The 20,028-nt window shown below is 38.6% G+C and overlaps 5 protein-coding genes across 6 annotated transcripts; 3 read left to right on the forward strand and 2 right to left on the reverse strand.

Annotated features, from left to right (window-relative positions):
* Window positions 1-795: 795 nt before the first annotated feature.
* LOC18992220 (homeobox-DDT domain protein RLT1) lies at window positions 796-9,158 on the reverse strand. Of its 2 annotated transcripts, none has more exons than XM_024152940.1 (18): window positions 8,746-9,158; window positions 8,170-8,658; window positions 7,956-8,026; window positions 7,115-7,435; window positions 6,898-6,987; window positions 6,626-6,790; window positions 6,278-6,500; window positions 5,673-5,773; window positions 5,409-5,495; window positions 5,139-5,291; window positions 4,892-5,047; window positions 4,501-4,710; window positions 3,758-4,417; window positions 3,140-3,658; window positions 2,464-3,024; window positions 2,258-2,362; window positions 1,925-2,161; window positions 796-1,818 (listed from the first exon to the last, which is right to left on the reverse strand). In XM_024152940.1, exons 1-18 carry the CDS (start codon window positions 8,921-8,923, stop codon window positions 1,033-1,035), a joined length of 5,112 nt encoding a protein of 1,703 aa, XP_024008708.1. In that variant the 5' UTR covers window positions 8,924-9,158; the 3' UTR covers window positions 796-1,032. The 2 variants fall into 2 exon arrangements, with proteins under 2 accessions (XP_024008708.1, XP_006415655.1); XM_006415592.2 differs by having other exon boundaries at window positions 7,079-7,435.
* Window positions 9,159-9,619: 461 nt separating this feature from the next.
* LOC18992221 lies at window positions 9,620-12,420 on the forward strand. Its single transcript, XM_006415593.2, has 9 exons — window positions 9,620-10,054; window positions 10,182-10,309; window positions 10,477-10,524; window positions 10,643-10,756; window positions 11,187-11,237; window positions 11,360-11,416; window positions 11,535-11,696; window positions 11,785-11,865; window positions 11,973-12,420. The coding sequence occupies exons 1-9, from the start codon at window positions 9,919-9,921 to the stop codon at window positions 12,027-12,029; spliced, it is 834 nt and encodes a 277-aa protein (XP_006415656.1). The 5' UTR covers window positions 9,620-9,918; the 3' UTR covers window positions 12,030-12,420.
* Window positions 12,421-14,404: 1,984 nt separating this feature from the next.
* On the forward strand, window positions 14,405-15,575 carry LOC18992222 (putative F-box protein At1g50870). Its single transcript, XM_006415594.1, has 2 exons — window positions 14,405-14,729; window positions 14,773-15,575. The coding sequence occupies exons 1-2, from the start codon at window positions 14,405-14,407 to the stop codon at window positions 15,573-15,575; spliced, it is 1,128 nt and encodes a 375-aa protein (XP_006415657.1).
* A 1,015-nt stretch (window positions 15,576-16,590) lies between these two features.
* On the reverse strand, window positions 16,591-18,005 carry LOC112083992. Its single transcript, XM_024152226.1, is given in 6 exon segments — window positions 16,591-16,807; window positions 16,809-16,827; window positions 16,894-16,991; window positions 17,338-17,494; window positions 17,761-17,858; window positions 17,902-18,005. Coding segments are annotated over 6 exon segments (693 nt in total).
* A 689-nt stretch (window positions 18,006-18,694) lies between these two features.
* LOC112083993 lies at window positions 18,695-19,750 on the forward strand. Its single transcript, XM_024152227.1, has 2 exons — window positions 18,695-19,462; window positions 19,505-19,750. Exons 1-2 carry the CDS (start codon window positions 18,695-18,697, stop codon window positions 19,748-19,750), a joined length of 1,014 nt encoding a protein of 337 aa, XP_024007995.1.
* Window positions 19,751-20,028: the final 278 nt, after the last annotated feature.

Here is a 20,028-nt window from a genome sequence, read left to right on the forward strand (position 1 = left end):
TAGTTTTGTTATCACCATATTGTCAATTTTGTAATGCCAAATTTGTACCAATTGGTTCAGCTATTTTTTTTTTTACCATCTTTTTGTTTGTGATATATTATCGCAGCGAGAAATATCCATATTCTAAATTTAAATGTTTTATAGATTAGAAAACTCTTTAGAAAACAGCATAATCTTTAGTGTACGGAATGCTTAAATGGAAAATTCTTGTTTTGTGTGGAATGGAAGATTCAGAGAAGTGAAAAAACAAATCTTTTTTCTTTTTTTTTCCTATTCAAACAGTAAAAAAAAAAACCTATATAAAAAAGACGAATTAATGAAAAGATCACTAATTGGTCTACCTCGGAGGCTAGCTTGGACCATCTACAAAAGTAGTAACCTATACTTTAGAATACTCTAACTAATATACAAAACAAACACAGAAACTAACAAAATGTAATTTTCTTCAAAAGTATTTCAAAAGAAAAGTTTCAAGACATCGAAGCAAAATATATTTATGCGATTGCGAATGCTCGTGACAATAATTTGAGAAAAACAAACAATTTCTTACAAAATGACTCTTTGGCATATACCCTTTGACATTTAATGGTCAGATTCTGCCTGAATCCTAGGACGAATGCCTAATTCCTAGGACGAATGATTCATTTTTCTTTCATCCTTTAAGAGGACGACTTGTGAAATTACAATTTATACCCTTGTAATCGAACTATAAAATTCTCTTATGTTTTTGACTTCTCTTGTGATCTATGTTTATTTGATACTTCTCTTAAACCTTGGAGATTGACACAAGAATCATTTACCTTATACTCAAGAAAATAATGAAATTATTATTATGATAACAAAAAGGCATTGCTAAATATATGCCTTTGGCTTGGCTTTGACTTCACCAAACTAATCAGAAATGTTCTGTTACTTCTCACAGGTGAAAACCTATTCTGATACTATCTTTCCTTTTTGGCCTATATATATATTATATATAAATGATATGTCTTCAAGAATGTAATCTTCCCTCTCCACAAGCTAGATCTCCATTCATGAATCGCTGCTGCTGTAATCTTCTGATTCTCTGTTGTAATTGTTTTCTGCATTATTAGCAGGTACATCATCATCATCCTCTGAGCTCTCACTCATTTCTGCGACATCTTCTCCTTCCACCCGCTCAACCCCACCCACTTCTTCTTCCTCCTCTTCCATTGCTTCATTTGGGTTACTATTCCAATCTAATCCCCACTTGTTTCTCTGGCTGTAATCCACAAACTGACCATCACCATCATCATCCTCATCCTCTGATTCAACTCCTACACTGTTATCACTTTCATCATCCACTTGCATTGGCGTCATCATTCTGTTAGGTGTTCCACTGGCCCAGTCCTCGTCCATCTCTCTTGGAGTTTCGCCTGCCCAATCTTCATCAATGTCTCTGAATGTTTGCTCTTCTTCTTCTTCTTCCTCATCTTCCTCTTCAACTTCTTCGCTTTTGGGCCTAACAATGTCAGCCATTCTGCTGACTAAGCGGTAATTGTCCTCATCGTTCCTCTCTGGTCTTTTTCTAACCGTTCTCTTTCCTCTTCCAGGGACTTGATGGTTCAACTCAACGCTCGTTAAGTTTCTATCGACTGCAACATTGCTCCTACCAGCAACAAGTCTGTTAAGACCACCTTGCGCTTTCTTCCTCTTCACCTTTCTGTTTGATCCAGATCCAAAGGTTACTCGTCCACGTTTATTACTTCTTTTACCCGAATTTGGAACAACCTCTTCTTGGTCTTCTTGCTCCTTGGGTCCTTTGCCTTTGAAAAGAGAGATTCCAGGGAGAAGGCTCTACACAAAGCGAGTAACATGAGATTCCAAAACCATAAAAATAACTTCCAAATGAGAAACAATTTTCACGAAACTCAATAGAATCAAAATGGTCTGAAAAACTTACAATCTGCTCGTTCTCATCTTCTGGGATTAGCTCAGGTTTCTCTGGCTTCACATAAAAAATAGATGCATCAAGTTCCGAAATCCTTAAAGCGACCGCTGATACTGTCTTTGGTATCCATGGAAAAATGCCCACTGATGCTGGATCATCAGCATCAGCAGCTCCCAAGAGCTCCTTTGCCGACAAGAAATTGGATGACAAAGACTCTTTCTTAATTGCACTCTCTAAGGAAGTCAAAACCTGTCAAAGACAGAAAGGAAGATAGCGGGTTTTAAAACAAGAAACGCCATCTCCAAATAGTTTTAATTTATGGAAAGAAAAGCAAGAAGATAGAACCTGCAAAAGCTCTTCAGGTGATGATGAAGCATTCAACCTAAAACCCCACATTTTTCTTTTGTCTTCTGTCCAAAATGATTCAAGAGCTTCATCTGGAATAGATGCCTATCAACAAATAAAGTTGTGGAGTAGTCAGAAGTTGGTATCAAAGACCTGGCGCCTAACTGACTGGAAACTAAAGTCGAAAAAGTTCATCGATGCTTTACCTCAAGAAAAACAAGTAGTGCTTTAAGCAACCTGACTCCAAAAGGAAGAGGAGACGCAGTCAAACCTGAATCTAATATCTTTCTCTCTGAACTATCAACCATGTCCAATCTCTGGTGACAAGAAGTGCAGTGTGTATACTCAGACAAATAAGAAGCAACACAGACTTCACATGTTGCTAAGAGTTCACATCTCTTCTTCCCGTGTTTCCTAGCACAAGAAGGTAGTGAACTGTACGTCTCGCTCCACATCCATCTCTGGAAATCATGAAAGCGTTTTGATAATTTCTCCTTCTCCGTGTCGTTTCTCCCTAGCTCAACTCTAATAGATGTTGAAGTTGCCATTGAATCAGAGTTTGACCCCGATATAGCACTGGATGGGCTCACAGAATCCCTAGGAGAACGATTCACAACACTTTTTTCCTCCAAGAGAGGGTTTCTAGATAGCTTTAAATTCTTACAAGTATTTTCTTTGAACGATCCCTCAATCTTCTGCAACATTATGCGTAAATGGGATTCTCTGATCCCACGCATATCCAGTGAAGCAACGAGTGTGTCAAAAGCCTACGCAGAACAAATTGATACGGCATGGTTAAAATCTCTATATAAGCAGAGCTAAGGGGCAATCAAAAACCTTATTTATAGCTACAAATTGTTTAAACTACTAAGGTTGTTTTACCTCTTCTGAATCAATGAGGCGCCACTTGCCATCATGGAGCTCAACAAATAAAAGCCCCGAGCAAGGATCACTTTTAGATGCTGATGCAGCAAAATGCCAGTAACGATTGTGGCGCCGATCTTGTCCAAGCGGCAAAGATCGGTATGGATACACCTCTTCTGCTTTGTGGCCAATATATGATTTTAATTGAGAGCGAGATCTCTTTGAAGCATATCCATGTTGAGAAGAACAATTTTCTTGGCTTATATTGGCCTCTTGGTTAACAAAGGCCCTCTCAGTAGATGATTTATGAAGATCATTCGAAACAACTTCCAGGGGCTTTGTTTCATCAATATGTTGAGACGGGTTCCTGTCGAAACAATCCCTCTCACGTGTAGAGCTTTGGATGATTTGTAGACCCATCGTTGATTCGGTTTTGCTACTTGATAAGTTTTGAAGTACATCTCTCATAGAGCTGTTATCTAATTGTGCTTCGGCCCACATTTGCTTTTTAAGAGAATTTGCAGCTTCCATACGATCCTGTGGATAAATTTCAATCAGAACACAAATACCAGACTCAAAAAGTCAAGTTCTTTTCAGTCCACGGGGAAAGCTGATAAAATAAGAACAGGGTTTTACCTCAAGACCACTTCTGATGGAATTTCCTTCATTGGCAATGCCGACTAAAGCAACAAGGGCATCAAGGCGCTCTTCAACACTAAGATGACAGTAATCCCCTTCTGTAAGACCTTGAATCCATGATTGGCCCTGGTTGCTATCTTCAACCACAGCATTCTTATTATCCACGCAGCAAATCGCTGTATCTTTACGCTGCTCACTATGGCATTGTGGAACAGTGCTCTTCACACTGCTTGGAGGAAGAGAAGAAAACCTCTTTTCAACCTCACTCTTTATGTCTGGTGTAACATCACAGAACATAGTATCTCCTCCCTTTCCAGACAAACTACTCGCTTCACCTAGATCGGCACTTTTCGAGGCACTTGCCAGAATGGCTAAATCATCAACCTCGGGATCCTCATCAATATCACATTCAAAGTCTTCATCCCTTTCAAGATCGTTCACATCTTCTGCACCTGTAAATCCATTTTCAAATGCCCTTATCTTCTTTCTAGCATCTGCGAGTATTGCCTCTCCATCCGCAGGATCTTTCACATACGGAGCTCGTACACAATAAGTCGAAGGAGCTATTCTTTCGAAGAGCTTCACATCTCTTGTCAATGCAACAGAGATAGAAGCCTCTGGCGTCTTGCTTGTTGTCAAGTCCCGAAGTCCGGATTTCTACCAGAAACCATAAAAACTAGGTAAATGAGATATTTCAATTACAATGAACTCTGCAGAACAAATATAGATTATAGATATACCTGAATCTTATCGGCAAGTTCTAATACTGTCAGTCCCTTACTTCCCTCAAGAGAGAGAACATGAAAGGCTGCAAATTTGACAGTTCCAGGTGTCAACCGATGCCTCGACTTGCGCGGAGCCAGCAACCCTTTCTCCCGCATTAATGCAAAAGCACTTTCAGCTGCTGAACCACTGCGAATAGTAGAAATGATATCTTCACAACCTTTAGCCTGCGTACACAATCAGACAAAAACAGCGTGTACGAAAAAGTTAAAACCTCTGGAAACTTCATGTGAAAAGCCTAGCCTAGCCTCCATGATTTCAAAACATTGTTTCCATGTATAGTACTAATATTACATCCTAAGCAAACAATCGTTAGGATTCAGAGGACACACAAACACGAATAAGTACCTCTTCCTTGTCACTAGTATGGGTCAATCGGGAATTTTTTTTCTTCAGCCTAGGCCCCAAACCAGCAGAGAGAGCCAATTGTCGCAGTACTTCAGGCCACGTTAGTGGATTCAAATGCTTTTTCCAGCTACGAATGTCAAAGCCCCATGCATAAGCCTGAAGAAGGAAGCATTAAAAAAAGATGAAGCCCCGCTGAACCAATCAAAAAGAGATAAGGAAATTAGCATACAGAGACAGAGAAAGTTACCCCTTCAACTATCTGCGGATGTCCACCCTCAGGATTAGCGGTAGTATATTGGTTATTTCCAATTCCACTGAAAGGTGTTCTAGCAACATCTTCAACATCTCGTATTATTGATCTCAGAAGAGTAACATGTATCTCCCCCAGCAACCTTGAGTCCTACAATAGGATATACATATATCTCAAATACAGAGCAAGAACAATGGAATGAAAGAAACACATATGAAAGGAGAGAAAACCAGGAAATCTCAGAATGAGTACTAAAGAGAGACTTACATAGTCATGAAAAGCCTGAATGAACTCATCCAGGGTAAAAGGCCATAGGTCAAGAACATCAGAAAATGATATTAGGAATCTCCAAACCTGAAAAGCAACCACAACATTAGAAATGTGAAACGCACAAAAGGGTGCATAAAACGTGAAAAAACAAACCCAACTGATTCCAAACTGGTCTAAGTGTTCAGATACAGAGTTTTTCTGGTGGTACAAATTTCAAATGAGAGGCAGCATACGCAGAGTGTAAAAATCAATAGAGCATACCATTAGAAGGTTTCCAACATTTTCCTCAGAATCCTTCCATGGAGAAATGGTAAACGGCATTTTCAGTTGCAAAGCCTTTGGTGGAAATGTGCTCAGAGAATCTGAAAAAGTAGAATAGCTATAGTAAATTGCAAGGCTAGAAAGAAATAACAACACTATAAAAAAAGCTAAGCCAATCAAGTACGGTATAAAAGAAAATTACTTTGTCTATCTTGATTTTGACTAGTATATGGAGAAAGATCGATTGTACGAGAAAGCAAAGTAGAATAGCTACTACCAATATAGAAAGCTATCATTTTACAACAAAATAGTCAATTTAATAAGAAAATGAGCTCCAGCAATTTTTCTTGGCAGTGTTTCTAACATGCTACAATCAATTTGGAATTTTCCAAAGAAGACCATAGCATGTACCAAACCAAAGTAAACATCAAAATTAACCTTAACATTTAATGAGGAAAGAGGCTTGAATAAATTACTAATATAATTGAGAAGCTACAAATTGTTCATTTATTGTAAATCCTACAATCTAAGTAGACCATTAGGATTGTGAGTACTAAATCCAAGACTAGCTAAATCAATTTCATGGTTTGGAAGAGCGACCATACCTTTATACAGTTCAAGGTTTTGCAATGTGTCATGATCAAGCTGTAATACCGACGGTAATCCTTTGCTAGCAGCAGCCAATTCCATTAGTTCTAACTGCTCATCTTCAATTAGATCCATAGACTCCTTAGCAATTCTACGTGCAGTTGCCTTCTCAATGGCAATCTTGCGTCTTATAGCGTCTTTCTCCCGACGAATCTCTTCTTTTTGCTTCTTTTTCTCCGCCTTTAACATTCCAAACAGAAAGATAAGTCTTATTTTCCGTACTCTTACAAAAAAAGTTGCTCAATCTCAGCAGGGTTCCTAAAATACTAAAAAAATAAAAACTGAGTATAGTTTTCAAAACTTACTCGTTCAAATTCTCTTTGTAAGAACTTTTCTCTTCTTTCCATTTCACGTCGCTGTTCACGCTGTGACCTCTCCTCTTCCTTTATTCTTTCACGCATCAACCTCTCTTCTTCTTTACGCCTCTCACGCTCATGCCTTTCCATCTCTTTTTTCATGCGTTCTTCATTCTGAGGACACAAGTCTCAACTTATCAGTATATGTTACAGGGATACTAATAATAGACAATAAGTTCTTTCTAATAAGCAGTAAGAAGGATGAGAAATATAGAGAATACCTTTTTCCTCTGAATTTCTAGTTTCTCAAGATCTTTTTGTCCACGATTCTCTCGGGTTTCACTCCCTCTTCCAATTCTACCATCGTTAATCTGCGATAGTAAACAGAGAACAATAACATTACAATCAAAACACATCTTGTCAACAAAAAAGGATGAAATTTAGGTTGGCACAGGAAGCTACCTTTCCCTTCCTATGCACATCATTACTCTTACGCACCCCGTCAGATAGCAAATATGGATCTTCAGTCCGGACGACTGAGTCTCTCTCCATCAGGAAACTATCACCATGAGGTGATGGAACAATGGGGCTAGACATGTCTTGTTGAGATGTAGAACAATTACGAGATGCATTTCCATGGCTACCATAGGACCTTGGTAAAGGCCCATTCCCGTGCATAAATGAACTCTTAGAGCGTGCAACTTCATAGTCCACACCACGTGCATGACTTTCAGAGTATCGTCCATACATCTCAGGTGTAAAGGAAGACGGATCATCCAAAGATTGTTGCTCATGGAAAGCACGGGCAGCAGCTTGAGACTATAATCAACAAAAGCAAATAGGTTCAACAAGGTAGTAAAAAGAAAATATCATGAAAATGTGATTACATCAGCGCCCGAGAAGGAGAATACAAACAACAAAGCAAAATTCATCCTTTAAACATTGATCAGAGAGCAATAACCACCATAAGTCTGATACGTCAGCCTTAATACAATAAAAACTCTTAAAAATACTCCTACCATAAAAATCATATATCAGTTTATATAACCTCTTCAGCTGGTCTATATGAGATGGTGCTACTCTAATTTATCATGTAAAATATTTCAACTGCTAGAAACGACAGGAGACCCCCGAGCTAAGAAAACAATGTTTAAGTAACTCTCAAAGCAGCATGAAGCAATTGCATATAAAATGTAAGATTTCGTTGTGGCAGCATTTTTATTCTCTGGTATAATTTTCAGGCTCTGCCACCATCAACAGAGATACATATCTAGGTGGCACATTATAACTCAGAACAGAGAAATTAGATAGAGCCTATCTGTTAAGTCAGAAAACTAACTCTTCGAGGTCGGGCATCATGTGGCTCATACATTTTGCTCTCATATGGATGAACTTGGTGCTTCTGCATTGCTACAATAGTTTGTCCAAACACCAAAAAGGAAAAAAGTTAGAGCATGAAAACAAAAAGACAGAAACTTTGCAATACTAACACTGACACAAAGCATGACAAGTGATAAGACAGAGGCAAGCATCATCGAAAGTAATGTATATACCTATAGGTGTTCCAAATGCACCAGGAGGCAAAGGATCAAACTCCATGCCAAGAATCGGTCCATCATCTCTCAATGGCTCCCCTAACTGAGCCTCAATGCAGACAATAGCTCTACGAACCATCATAGACAACCGTGGCTCATAGCTTGCATTTCCCATTTTCTCGTATTCATCCAACTCAGCTCGAGAACTACTACTCCCACTCGCAAAATTCCTCCTTGACTCCGAATAAGGGCTGCAGCCTGACCCAGAACCCGAACCAGATCTGGAATCCGGTTCAGGAACCGATCCAGCAGCCGGTAACTCGTTAACCGACGACAAAGCAGCAGCAGCAGCAGCAGCCGGTTGCACTGGTTTGGCCGGTTTCTTAGTCTGGCCATCCTTCTTGTCCTTTAGCCGCCTGTGGCAGAACCACATCTGTAACTGTCGATCTGACAAATCCAATTTCTCAGACAACTCAGCCCTCGTCGCCTCCGATGGATACGTTTCCTCTGATCAAAAATCAGAAACCAAATTCAACAACACAGAAAACAATTCACATCAACGAGGATGAATCAAAATTGGATTGATGTTAAAACCTGCATAAACTTTCTCGAGGGTTTCGAGCTGGAAGGGAGTTTTCATCTGGCGCTTAGGCTTAGCGAGAGCGTCCTTGGAATTGGAATTGGAATTGGAATTATCAATCTTCTTCTTCTTCTTGTTACTAGCATCAGGAACGATCCTGATCTGATCTTCACCATCAGAACCCATATCCATGGAAGATTGATGATGAACAACAGAGAAGGAGACGACGATGAGGAAACCCAGAAACGGCCGCAACAAGGAGAATCAAGGATAGAACAACAACAACAACACAAACCCAAAATACAAAGAACGAAAAAACTAGGGCTTTCTACATAACAAATAACCCTGATCCCTTTTTCCCCTTTCGATTACTACTACTCACCCCAAATTATTGTAGAAAAACGTAAAAATAAAAGTAGAATATATGACAAGAACAATAATAATAGTAAAATCGATAAAAACCAAAAAGGAAAAACAACAGGGCTCGTACCACTCATCTCAATTTCAACCTCCATCATATTATTTTTTCTTTCTTTTCCCTTGTTCTAATTTAAATCTTGTTTCTTATAAAACCAACAAAAAAAACGTTTTTTTTTTAAGAAAATAAAAGACCAAAAGAAAAGAAAAAAATCGAAACTTGAGGGATTCTACACCGAATCGCGTGCGTATGTGTGTTTCTGCCGTTGATGTGTTTATGAAGCTTTTTAATATGATGCAATCTTCCCTCTCACTTTCGTCCTTTTCCTTGTTTTTGTTCCTTTTTATTAATTTATTTTAATTAAAACTTAACTAATTAATACAAGGCAAATCTTCAAGGCTTTACCTTTACGAGCCTCTCTGGTCTTGTCTTTCAGATCCGCAGGTTGCAAGATTTTCATTTCCAGTTCCATAAAGGACCAAACAGCCTGCCGTTTATTAGTTTGGAGTTTACAATCCCTGTCGTCTTGAAATTAAATGTTGTTTTTAATCAACCGGTTCAATTCAGAAATTCTCAAACCCGGTTCACTCCTCGAAGCACAGAGAAAATCGAAAAGCTTAAGAATTGGAGATTCACTAATCCGTATTTGAAATACTTTTGTTACGATTTTGATTCGAACTAGGAGCTCTCGCTGAAGAAGAAGAGACACAACTGTTGTCAGAGCTGCCGGCGCCGGAAAAACGGCCGGTGTGCCTGAAACAATCTGAGGATGCATTTGGCTGTTCTGTTTCTAACCATTTTAGTCTCACCACTCTTCGTTTTCTCCTCTGAAATCCAGCAGATCGGTTCTAATCAGCACTTGGTCAATGATCTGGACGCAGCTAAGCTTAGAATATCAAAATTGGGTATAAATTTTTTCTCTTTTCTTGTTCTTGATAGTCTCTCTCTTCCGATTGTTTTTCTTTTCTCTTTTCCGTTTTTGCTAATTGTAATCTTTTGTTTGCTGCGAATCGACTGGCTCTGATCATGTAGAAGCTGTTCTTGATTCTACCATACATAATCTGGATGCTAAGACCATTTACTTGAAAGAGCGTGAGAAGTTGATCCAAGATGCTGAAGCTCAGATCCATGATTTGCAGTCTGCTTCATACACTTTCGAGGTTGGTTTGATTCTATAACCAACACCTTAAAAACCTTAGACGCTTATCAAAGTTTTTAACATGTTTCTGCTCTTGAATTTAAGGTCTTTGTTTCTGTTTTGAAGTGTATACTGTGCTAATACTTTATCATGATAGTCGCATTGCTGACACTTACTCCTTGATCGCAGACCAGCTTACCTTTGGTCCAAAAAAGGATAAGCGAGTTGGAGGAAGAGGTCTGGTTTTTTTTTTCTTTAACATATATTTGGTTAATTTCCCAAATGTGTTCTGCCAAAGATGGAGCTATTTTTGCTCCCTCTTCACTAATCTAAAGAACAGGTCTGGCATTGCTAGGTTAAACTCCTATGGGCTGCCTTGAGAACAAGCAACTTCGAGCTTCATGTTTTAGAGGATAAGGCAAGAGAAGCTGAGGATAAAGTTAAAGCTACCACTTTGGAAGTTGAACAGGTGTTTACTGGCTTGTGTTTGACTTTTACTCATTCCTTTATTTTACTATACAAAGCATAAGCTGTATAGCATTTCTACAGAAATTGTAGAAAATTATTCTTTCATACCTCCACCTTATCAACTGCCTAAGTATGTGTGGATCCTCGGCGGATTAAGCAGATATTGGCATATAACTTGGTGTTGTTAGGTTAAGGCATCAAAATAGTCTCACTTAACTTGTTGTGTATATGTGTAGTACCAAGTTACCCACTTTTTTCTGGCTTTGCGCTTATCTTGATTTGAGTTTATGGGCTTAATTCCCTTTGCCGTGGTAGCAAATGGAATCTCTCTGATTCTAATAAGGTTTGTATGTAATGAGTTTTCATTTTGTTGCGGTGACCAAATGCTACATGAGCTTATGGTTTTGACCTACTTTTCTTATCACTTTTAGATGACCGAAGTTGTTACAGAACAATGGATTCAGGTTCAGCATCTTGAGCAGGTCTTCATCTTTGCTTTCAACTTTCTCATTTGTTGAATCTTTTGAGTTGTGAGTTTTGATCAAGTATAGTATAGACCCACCTTATCGATGTTTTTTTTTTTGGTTTCTATTGGATCTTGAAGATGAAAGAATTCAATAACCGAAGGCATCACACACCTAGCAGATGCACTCTCTTAAAGGTATTATACTAAACGTAGTGGTCAGGCTTACAGTGATATGAAAAGTGAGGAGTAAAACTATTAAAAGCTTAAATCGTCGTTTAATCATCTCATTTCTCCTTTGTGTATCTGTATTTAGCTCATGAGCGACATCAGAGTAAAACATCTGCCCAAAGTTCATGAAGCATTTGACAGTCATTGGGAGGGAAAGAAGATTTCTCTCTTTATGCAATCTTATCTCACACAACCCCTGTCACGGTTCAAGAATCTCTGGGCAGCTGTTACCAAATATCACCACCAGGTTTAGTTTCAAATTGTTACATTAGTCCTCTCCACAATTTAGATCGAGTGATTCTGTGTAACCACAGTTTTGCTTTGGTTCTTTATAGCTGCAAGGCTTCATCAAGCATGAGATGGAAAGAAACGTGATCACAGCATCTCTTGCGAACAGAGAAGTGGTGTTTTTTATGGTATGTCGGTTGGTTTTTTCCATATTTAGTAAAGAAGTGTTAATTAAGTCGATATGTTTGATTTTGTCTGATCCTTCATCAACAAATCTGTAAAATGAAATCGCCAGGCATCTGCACTGATTACCTTCCCGGTGTTTGGAGCATGGATCTTACTCTCTTCCTAGTTTGGTTTTTTAAAAGACATGATCAACTGATGCGTCAAGTATGTTCAGATTGGTTTTGCTTCTTCTTTTTGGACCAAAACATTGTCTAGTTTTAAGCTTTTGAGATCCCTCACAGTTGTGTCAAAAATGCAATTTTTTGGAGAAGGAAAAGAAAGAGCATTGTGTTTCGTTATCGAGAAGGATACACAACCAAAGAGATGCAAACAAAGTCATTCCTTATTCGTTGTTAGTTAGTTGTAACTTGTAAGTAGCGATAAACTTTTCAGGTTTCAATCGTGAGATGATTTTGTTAAACCGCTAGTAGGTGTTTCGTTTTGTTTGTTTCAGTTTAGTTGAGTAAAGGACAAATCACATGGAGACAATTGCGGGAATTAGCAGTGGAATATTTTGTTCGTACGTATTTTTTTTTACGGCTTTTGTTTGTACGTATAAAAAAAAGATTTAATGAAAAATGAATTCCTTTGTACATTCTCTGATCAACCTTTTTCCACTAAAAGACTACCCAAACAACATAAAACACCGCAGATCACTCCATTCTTCCAATCCGGTGTTACTCAGACCATTTATTTACTTTATATCAATATGTTTCGTTATCTTTTTTGAGTTAAACTGTTCAAAATTAGCCAAATAAGAAAAATAATGAATTGGTGTAACATTGGTCTGACACTGTTAAAATTAAAAGTGTTATTACCCTTTACTTTTTTCTTCTTTTGTTACGATTATTTTTTTTAATAAAATTTCTCTCATCATTCTTCTTTACTTAACATATAAGTTATATAATTACATAACTTTTTATCAAACTATATATTTTGTTAACATGATAAGTTTCTGCATTCTTAAAATTAAATAAAAAGAATTTTTGCATTATTTGACACCTCTAAATTGCTATATTTAGTTCGATAACTGATTATATCAGAACCGTTAACATGTATGTTATACAGCTACATTAAACTTTAGCAGTCCAAATAATTCTTTAGCATGCTGCTTTTAATCTCATACACGTTAACATATATGTTATACAATTACATAACATATTATAAAACTATATAATTCGTTAGAGTGCTTAATTTCAGTTGATATATTTGGCTTATCGAGTATTAATTTAAATCTATTTTATTTAATAATACAGTTAATTTAAAGTAAAATATTAGAGATATATCAAAACATTTATATGGTATAGTAAATAAATTTTAATCCTCTATAAAATATATTAGCAATCTAACACTCAATTTAAAAACTTAATTCAAAATTCAAAGATAATTTGGAGTGAGTGCAGCTTTTGGATTCAAAGATAACCATCATATATTATCTAGCTATATATTATTTGGATATGGTAAAATATTTGTTGGATGGTATTAACATTTAAATATATCTCTAATATTTTACTTAACGGAGTAATGAAATTGTTGATTGTTAACTTTTAAATTAATATTTTTCCAACGTAACTCATCGAGATCTCCGTCTTCAACAATCTCTCTTTCAGTCTCAGATCCATAATTTAAAGAAGAAAAATAATTTCTAATTTACATAAGCAGATACATAATTCAAAAGAAGAGACGAAACTAAAATAATTTTGATTTAGATAACATCAATAATTTTGTAGTTCTCTCGGAAAATTTGATATTAAACTAGAGAAAACTCATATTGCAGAAGCTAAAAAAATCAGTCTTTTACACCATTAGAGCACATAAAACAATAGTTGAGCAGATACACATTGACATATTTGAGTAAAGGAAAGAAAAAGATAGATGAGAGAGTGAGAGAAACTGTTGTTTCTGTCGTTATTAATTAGACTTCAAACTGTAGTAAAGGAAAGACAGAGAAAGACGAGAGAGATTAAGAGAGAGAAAGAGTAAGAGAGAAAGAGCTATATATATATGAGTGTATAAAGGTTAAAATGTATTAAAGAAAATTCTACATAGTAATTTTTTCTATATAGCAAATTATGAATACTAACGTGGTTATCTACCACAAATTCTTATTTTTTTTCTTTTCAGGCTTCTCCGTTGATTTTCTTACAGACTTAGCGTCAAAGAATTCTTGAAATTAATAATATCAAATTCTTTTTGAAAAGCACTTTTCAATCTACAGCATATTAGTACGGAATTACAAAAAATATATATATATTTCGACAAAATATACTTATATAAGATATTTAATATTTTGTCAAAAGATATATGCACTATAAAGATATTTTTAGGTATTCCATTATAGCAAGATTGCATGAAATTTAATCATATATATGGTGTTACATTTTTCTAGTCATTGGATATATATTTTCGTTTAGTTCAAAAATATAAAGGGTAATCTAAAGGGAAGAAGGAATTAGCTAGGGTTTTTATTAACATTTAGGATTGCTGAGCAATCAATCGGACATGGATGAAGAAGATCAGAAAGAGAAGATCCAGAGGGCAACACATGATGATGATGATGATGATAGATCTCAAACCGACCATATTCCTCTTGATCTAACCTTGGAAATACTCTCAAGACTTCCTGCGAAATCGATCTTGAAATCTCGGTGTGTGTCCAAGCTCTGGTCTTCTTTCACCAAACTTCCGAGTTTTATCAGCAATTTCGCGTCTCGCTCCTCTTCACGGCCACCAAGACTTCTAGTCACATTATCAACAGAATCAAATGATTTCGTTTTCTCGTTTCCACAACACCAAAATCCCGACGGGTCTTATCCTCAAGTCTACAGTTATCACTATCAAATATTGTAGCCCTTATCATGAAACGCGAGGTGAGAGCGTCCAGGGCTTGTTCTTATTACAAGGATTCAAGATTAGGAACCCAAGCTTGAGACGGCTTTGGACCTTACCACATCCCACACCAAACATCCCGAGTCATGATAACTGGATGTCTTATTTAGGGTTCGATCCATTGGAGGGTAAACACAAAGTACTATGCGTATCGCATAAAGAGTCCCAACAGCCTCGTGTTATTACATTGGGAGCTCAAGATCAATCTTGGAGAATAATAACCAAAGGTGTCCCTAGGCATTGCCCCATTAGTGGAGACCATGGGCGATGCTTCAATGGTATTCTGTATTATATAGCTCGTCTCGTTGGTGTCAACGATCATCCTATAATAATGAGTTTCGATGTCAAATCTGAAAAGTTTTTCAAACCGATAAAGTATCCCACGACTTATACTCGTTTGAGCTTGGTTCCCTGTGTGATGCCTTATGAGGGACGGCTTGCCTTAGTTGAATATAGCATTAATATTGATCTCTATGTTTCGAAAGATGCAAATGGAGACGAATGGACATGTAAACGGTTTATTCGTTTACCTCCTAGTAGAGAACGGGGAGTATATCTATATTTCAAGGGCATTACTGATGCTGGTGAGCTTGTTTTTGCACCGTGTCGTGTGTTTGAATCGTTTTATGTTCTATATTTCAATCCTAGGAGAAACAGTATCAGAGAAGCCTTGTTTGAAAGAATTGTGGGCAAGGAGTTTAGACAACGTTACGGGCTTTCTAAGAAATATACATTCAAGACGACTGTTTTCCCAAATCACATCGAGAGTCTTGTGTCTTTATAAAGCAGCGCCTTCATTCGCTCAGTGTTCTTCTTTCAGTAGTTTTCTCTTTGTTTTCCCTTTCAATGACAACTAAGTTTTTGTTGTATGGAACTATAGTATTCGCTTATGTCTTTGGCTCTTCCTGTGATCTTTGTTTGACCATTCCTTCATTTTGGTATGCCTCTACTATTGCATATATATTCTTTTCTTTTCCTTTTTTTTGTTGTTGTTAAAACTATTGCATATGTATAATAAGATTTTAGCGACTATAATCTCTTAGAAAAAATGGCATACTAAATTGTTAATATACATCACACGTTTTAACTCAGTATAACTCCAACATCCTTCGTGCGCCGCTGCTAAGTTTTTCGTGAAACAATAGGATTCGCTTATGTTTTTGGATCTTTATTTGAACATTCCTTCATTTGGTGGTATGACTTGTTAGTTGATTATATGGAGAAGAGAATATTAACAAGGTAGCTAAGGATTGTACAAGAATAACTAAGCATGTAATCTAATTTGACCTTATTTTTTTAATTTTTGTTTAATCATTTTTGCAATTTAATTGAGGTTGGTTGTGATCACTAAGTACTCGAAAAGAAAAACTCTCCTCTTCACAATTTATTGAAATTTGTTTTGAGAGTCATTCCAAATATCGCTCGGCTATTAGCTTTGATATTTGACATATCAATAATGGGACGTGACATTCTTCAGTAAATTCCTCATTGCATTCTCAATCAGCTATAGTTAGTCATGGTTGATATAGGTTTTGGTTTGGTTTTGAACATATGTGAATTGGTTGATCAAAACACATTTTTATTGAAAGATAAAATAAATTAAAATATTATTTTAATATAAGGAGCTACAAGAGAGAAAAACACTAGAATTAGGGTGTCAAAAAAAAAAAAACATTGACGCTTAATGGATAAGGTTATTTTTGTTGTTGCATGGAGAACTACATTTTAGTATAACTTAAGTAATATGTAAGAAAAAAAAGGGTTGCTTGCTGGCTGCTGCATGGTCCTACACGGGTCGACTACTCCCACCACACGACCTCTTTTGTCGGTCCCATTCCGCTAGTCACGCCACATAATCTCCCCCAACATTTTTTAGTATTAACAAGAGAAAGTCTTTTTCTCCCTGGCCCGGTTTCTAATGCAAAACCGGTGGTTTCCGAATGGTCCCGCTTCCGCCCTGAATCCATCGCCGTCCACTGCTGGTGGATCTTCCCGCCCCCCACCTTTTCCCCCTGACCCCCCTGACCCGTCCTCCCCTTTAGCCGTTCAAGATTTCCCCCCTCTGACCTCTGTCTCTTCTTTTCCAGCCAAGACCATCTTGCAAACTGCTTCCTCTCCGAAGCCTGCAACCCCCTTGGTCGAGTCTTCTTCCACTGCTCCTTTGGTTAGCTTGCACCCTACTGACTCTGATGTTGAAATGCTGCAATCAGATTCTGTTTCCCCCAAAATTTGTTCCACTGCTACTGTAAACCCTATCCTGGAAACTAAGTTTCCAGAAAACACTACTGCCCCAACCTTCACTGTCCTCAACCCAAAATCATCCTCTCCTCTTCTCACCAACCCTGCTTCGTCTCCCAAGCCACCCTCCCTCCGATTGACTACTCCCAACACCTCAACCCAAAACAGTCAAAACCCTGCTGCTGTTTCCTTAATGCAGTTCCTTTCAAAATTCCACAACTCAAATTCTGAGGAATCCTGCCCCTCAATTCCTGCCAATATGAATGGCTCGAATCCTCCAGACTCTGGACAAGCTGATGCCCCATCACTAGCTGCAAGGATAAAGATGAGAGAGGACAGAACTCTCAAGAGGATGTCGCCTGTAGCCCTCTCCGACACGGGAAGACCCCGTGTGATTATACCCGATGAAGTCTTCCTCCATGGAGCTGAACTGCACAAAGACTTCATCATCTGCTACTTTAACGGGCGTCCCCCGCCCTATAGTCAGATTCAGAGTGTGCTCAACCATGTGTGGGGTAAAGGAAAAAAGATTGAAATTCACCTCAACACCCTTGCGCGCAACATGATAGTCCGAATCCCAAATGACTTCATTCGTCAAAAAGCTCTTGAGAAATGTATTTGGTATGTCGGTGATTCTATGTTTCACACAGCGCCATGGACTACTAACCACTCTTCCAAATCTCCTGCTCTCGACTCAATCCCCATTTGGACTCATCTGAGAGGTGTCCCGCTGGATCTTCGTACCCAATGGGGGCTCAGCCTTATTTCGGGCTTGGTGGGCGATCCTATCGAAACTGATGACTTCACAAAGAATCTGGTGAGCCTGACTCTTGCTCATGTAAAAGTAAAAGTAGATCTCACCAAACCCTTACCTGGCGTAGTGGAGTACGAGAGGCAGAGTGGAGAGGTAGTCGAAGTTTCTGTTGAATACCCATGGCTCCCTCCCACTTGTTCGCACTGCAAGGAGTTGGGACATATTGCGAAGAACTGTCTCAGCCTTCCTCCTCCTGCCCCTGCAACAAAAAAGACTGACCCTTCTAAAGTGTCTGATGTCAAAGGAAAGAATAAGAAAGGCAAGAAAGAGAATGAAACCCAAACCACCTCTGTTCTGACCCCGGTTAAGGATACTCCCTCTACTTCGATCTCTGATTCGACTAAAGAGATAGCTATCACCCCTATTGTGCTGAATCCTAATGCTATTCAACCGCTACGTCGTACTGATAATGCGCTCTCTCTGAGGGGCCGTCCTCTCCCTGAAACCCTCTCTCCACCCTCACCTCTTCCCCAACCCTCTCTTAAAAGATCAAGATCTAGCCCCACAAACCTAAATCGCCTTTCCTTTTTTAAAGATTCAGTCCTCGTCCTTCAGGCTGAATCACACCATCCAAATATCTCCCTTGAAATCTCAAATAAATCTATAACTCCTGTGCTAAACACAAAACCATTACTCACTGAAAATCAGTTTTTGCTTCTTGATGGCTCTCCCCTTCTTTTGGGAGATGCTCCACCCACCTCTCTATGAATATCAAACAATTTTTTTGGAATATCCGGGGTTTAAATGACCCGGATAAGCACCAGCCTTTTGCTAATTGGATAAGAGTAAACCAACCACTTTTTGGAGCCATTTTAGAATCTCACATCACTAATCTCAATCTGAACCACATCATGAACAAGACTTGTCAAGGATGGAACTTTACATCCAACCATCTCTCGGATGCTGATGGTCGTATCATCCTCATCTGGAAATCACCAGCTTCCTTGCGTGTGATGCACCAATCCAGTCAGTCTCTCACTTGTGAAGTCCTTCTCCCCAATGCAACCCAGTATGTCTTCACTGCTGTCTATGCCTCAAATCAAGGGAGTGATAGAACGGATCTATGGGTTGAGCTTCTGAATTTGCAACAAACCTACTCTCTTCACACTTGCCCTTGGGTTGTTGGTGGTGATTTTAACCAAATCGTTGACCACTCTGAGCATTCCCTCCCGTCTGTCAATGCAAACGATTCTAGTATGCATCAATTCAGAGACTGCCTGAATCAAATGGGGCTCTTTGATCTAAGATCCCAAGGGCCGACTTTCACCTGGAGCAACCGCCAACCCCTGAATCCTATTGCAAAAAAGCTTGACAGGCTGTTAGTAAACAACCACTGGATCAACCTGTTTCCCGATAGCATTGCCACCTTTTACCCTCCCCTTATCTCTGACCACTCTCCTTGCCTCCTCGACCTTTTCCATCTCCTTCCCAAAGCTGGAACCCGTCCCTTCAAATTCTTCAACTACCTAACCAAACACCCAAAGTTTCATCAAACAGTTGTTGAGGCATGGATTCAGGCCGGAAGCATTGCAAATAACCTATCAGCGTTATGCTATAAGCAAAGGATCATTAAGAGAAATCTAAAACTTTTAAACAGAGAGAACTTTTCACAAATTCAGGTCAGGGTGAGTGAAACTAACCTTTTATTGTTGGATGCGCAGGTACAGTCTCTTCAAGCTCCGTCTGCGATCTCTTTCCAACATGAACGAGACATTAGCACTCGCTTGAACTTCCTAAAAGGGATAGAAGAAAGCTACTTTCGCCAAAAATCACGGATTAATTGGCTTCGAGATGGTGATCAGAATACATCCTACTTCCACAACATCCTCAAAGTCCGCACAAATGCAAACTCTATCAAATCTTTCCTACTGGACAACGACGTCCTCCCACCAATCCACAAGAAATGACCACCCATGCCGTGTCCCACTTCAGAAACATCCTCGCTCCAAGCCAGTTCCCGCCCTACTCACTCTACTCTGAACCCTCCTGGTTTCAAACTCTGACCCCCTTCCGTTGTTCTCCACCTACCTCTCAAAAAATGCTCTCTACCCCCTCTCCTGAAGAGATTACCAAGATCATGTTTAAAGTCAACCCCAACAAAGCTCCAGGCCCCGATGGTCTTACCTCAGGGTTCTACAAGGCGGTGTGGGATGTGTTAGGTTCTGAAGTCTCAACTGCCATAACC

Source organism: Eutrema salsugineum, unplaced genomic scaffold (assembly GCF_000478725.1).
Source record: "Eutrema salsugineum unplaced genomic scaffold, Eutsalg1_0 scaffold_5, whole genome shotgun sequence".
Classification (NCBI taxonomy): Eukaryota; Viridiplantae; Streptophyta; class Magnoliopsida; order Brassicales; family Brassicaceae; genus Eutrema; species Eutrema salsugineum.

Bases quoted from the DNA above. Each gene is read 5' to 3' on its own strand.
- LOC18992220 (XM_006415592.2), bottom strand. From the start codon at position 8,923: ATGGATATGGGTTCTGATGGTGAAGATCAGATCAGGATCGTTCCTGAT. The intron at 6,988-7,078 runs GTAGCTTCCTGT...TTACTATCGCAG, and splicing joins ATGTGCATAGGAAGGGAAAG to ATTAACGATGGTAGAATTGG. The intron at 3,659-3,757 runs GTAAAACCCTGT...ATTTATCCACAG, and splicing joins CCATCAGAAGTGGTCTTGAG to GATCGTATGGAAGCTGCAAA.
- LOC18992221 (XM_006415593.2), top strand. From the start codon at position 9,919: ATGCATTTGGCTGTTCTGTTTCTAACCATTTTAGTCTCACCACTCTTC. The intron at 10,310-10,476 runs GTTGGTTTGATT...CCTTGATCGCAG, and splicing joins CTGCTTCATACACTTTCGAG to ACCAGCTTACCTTTGGTCCA. The intron at 10,757-11,186 runs GTGTTTACTGGC...TATCACTTTTAG, and splicing joins CCACTTTGGAAGTTGAACAG to ATGACCGAAGTTGTTACAGA.
- LOC18992222 (XM_006415594.1), top strand. From the start codon at position 14,405: ATGGATGAAGAAGATCAGAAAGAGAAGATCCAGAGGGCAACACATGAT. The intron at 14,730-14,772 runs GTTATCACTATC...ATGAAACGCGAG, and splicing joins GTCTTATCCTCAAGTCTACA to GTGAGAGCGTCCAGGGCTTG.
- LOC112083993 (XM_024152227.1), top strand. From the start codon at position 18,695: ATGAACAAGACTTGTCAAGGATGGAACTTTACATCCAACCATCTCTCG. The intron at 19,463-19,504 runs GTCAGGGTGAGT...TTGGATGCGCAG, and splicing joins AGAACTTTTCACAAATTCAG to GTACAGTCTCTTCAAGCTCC.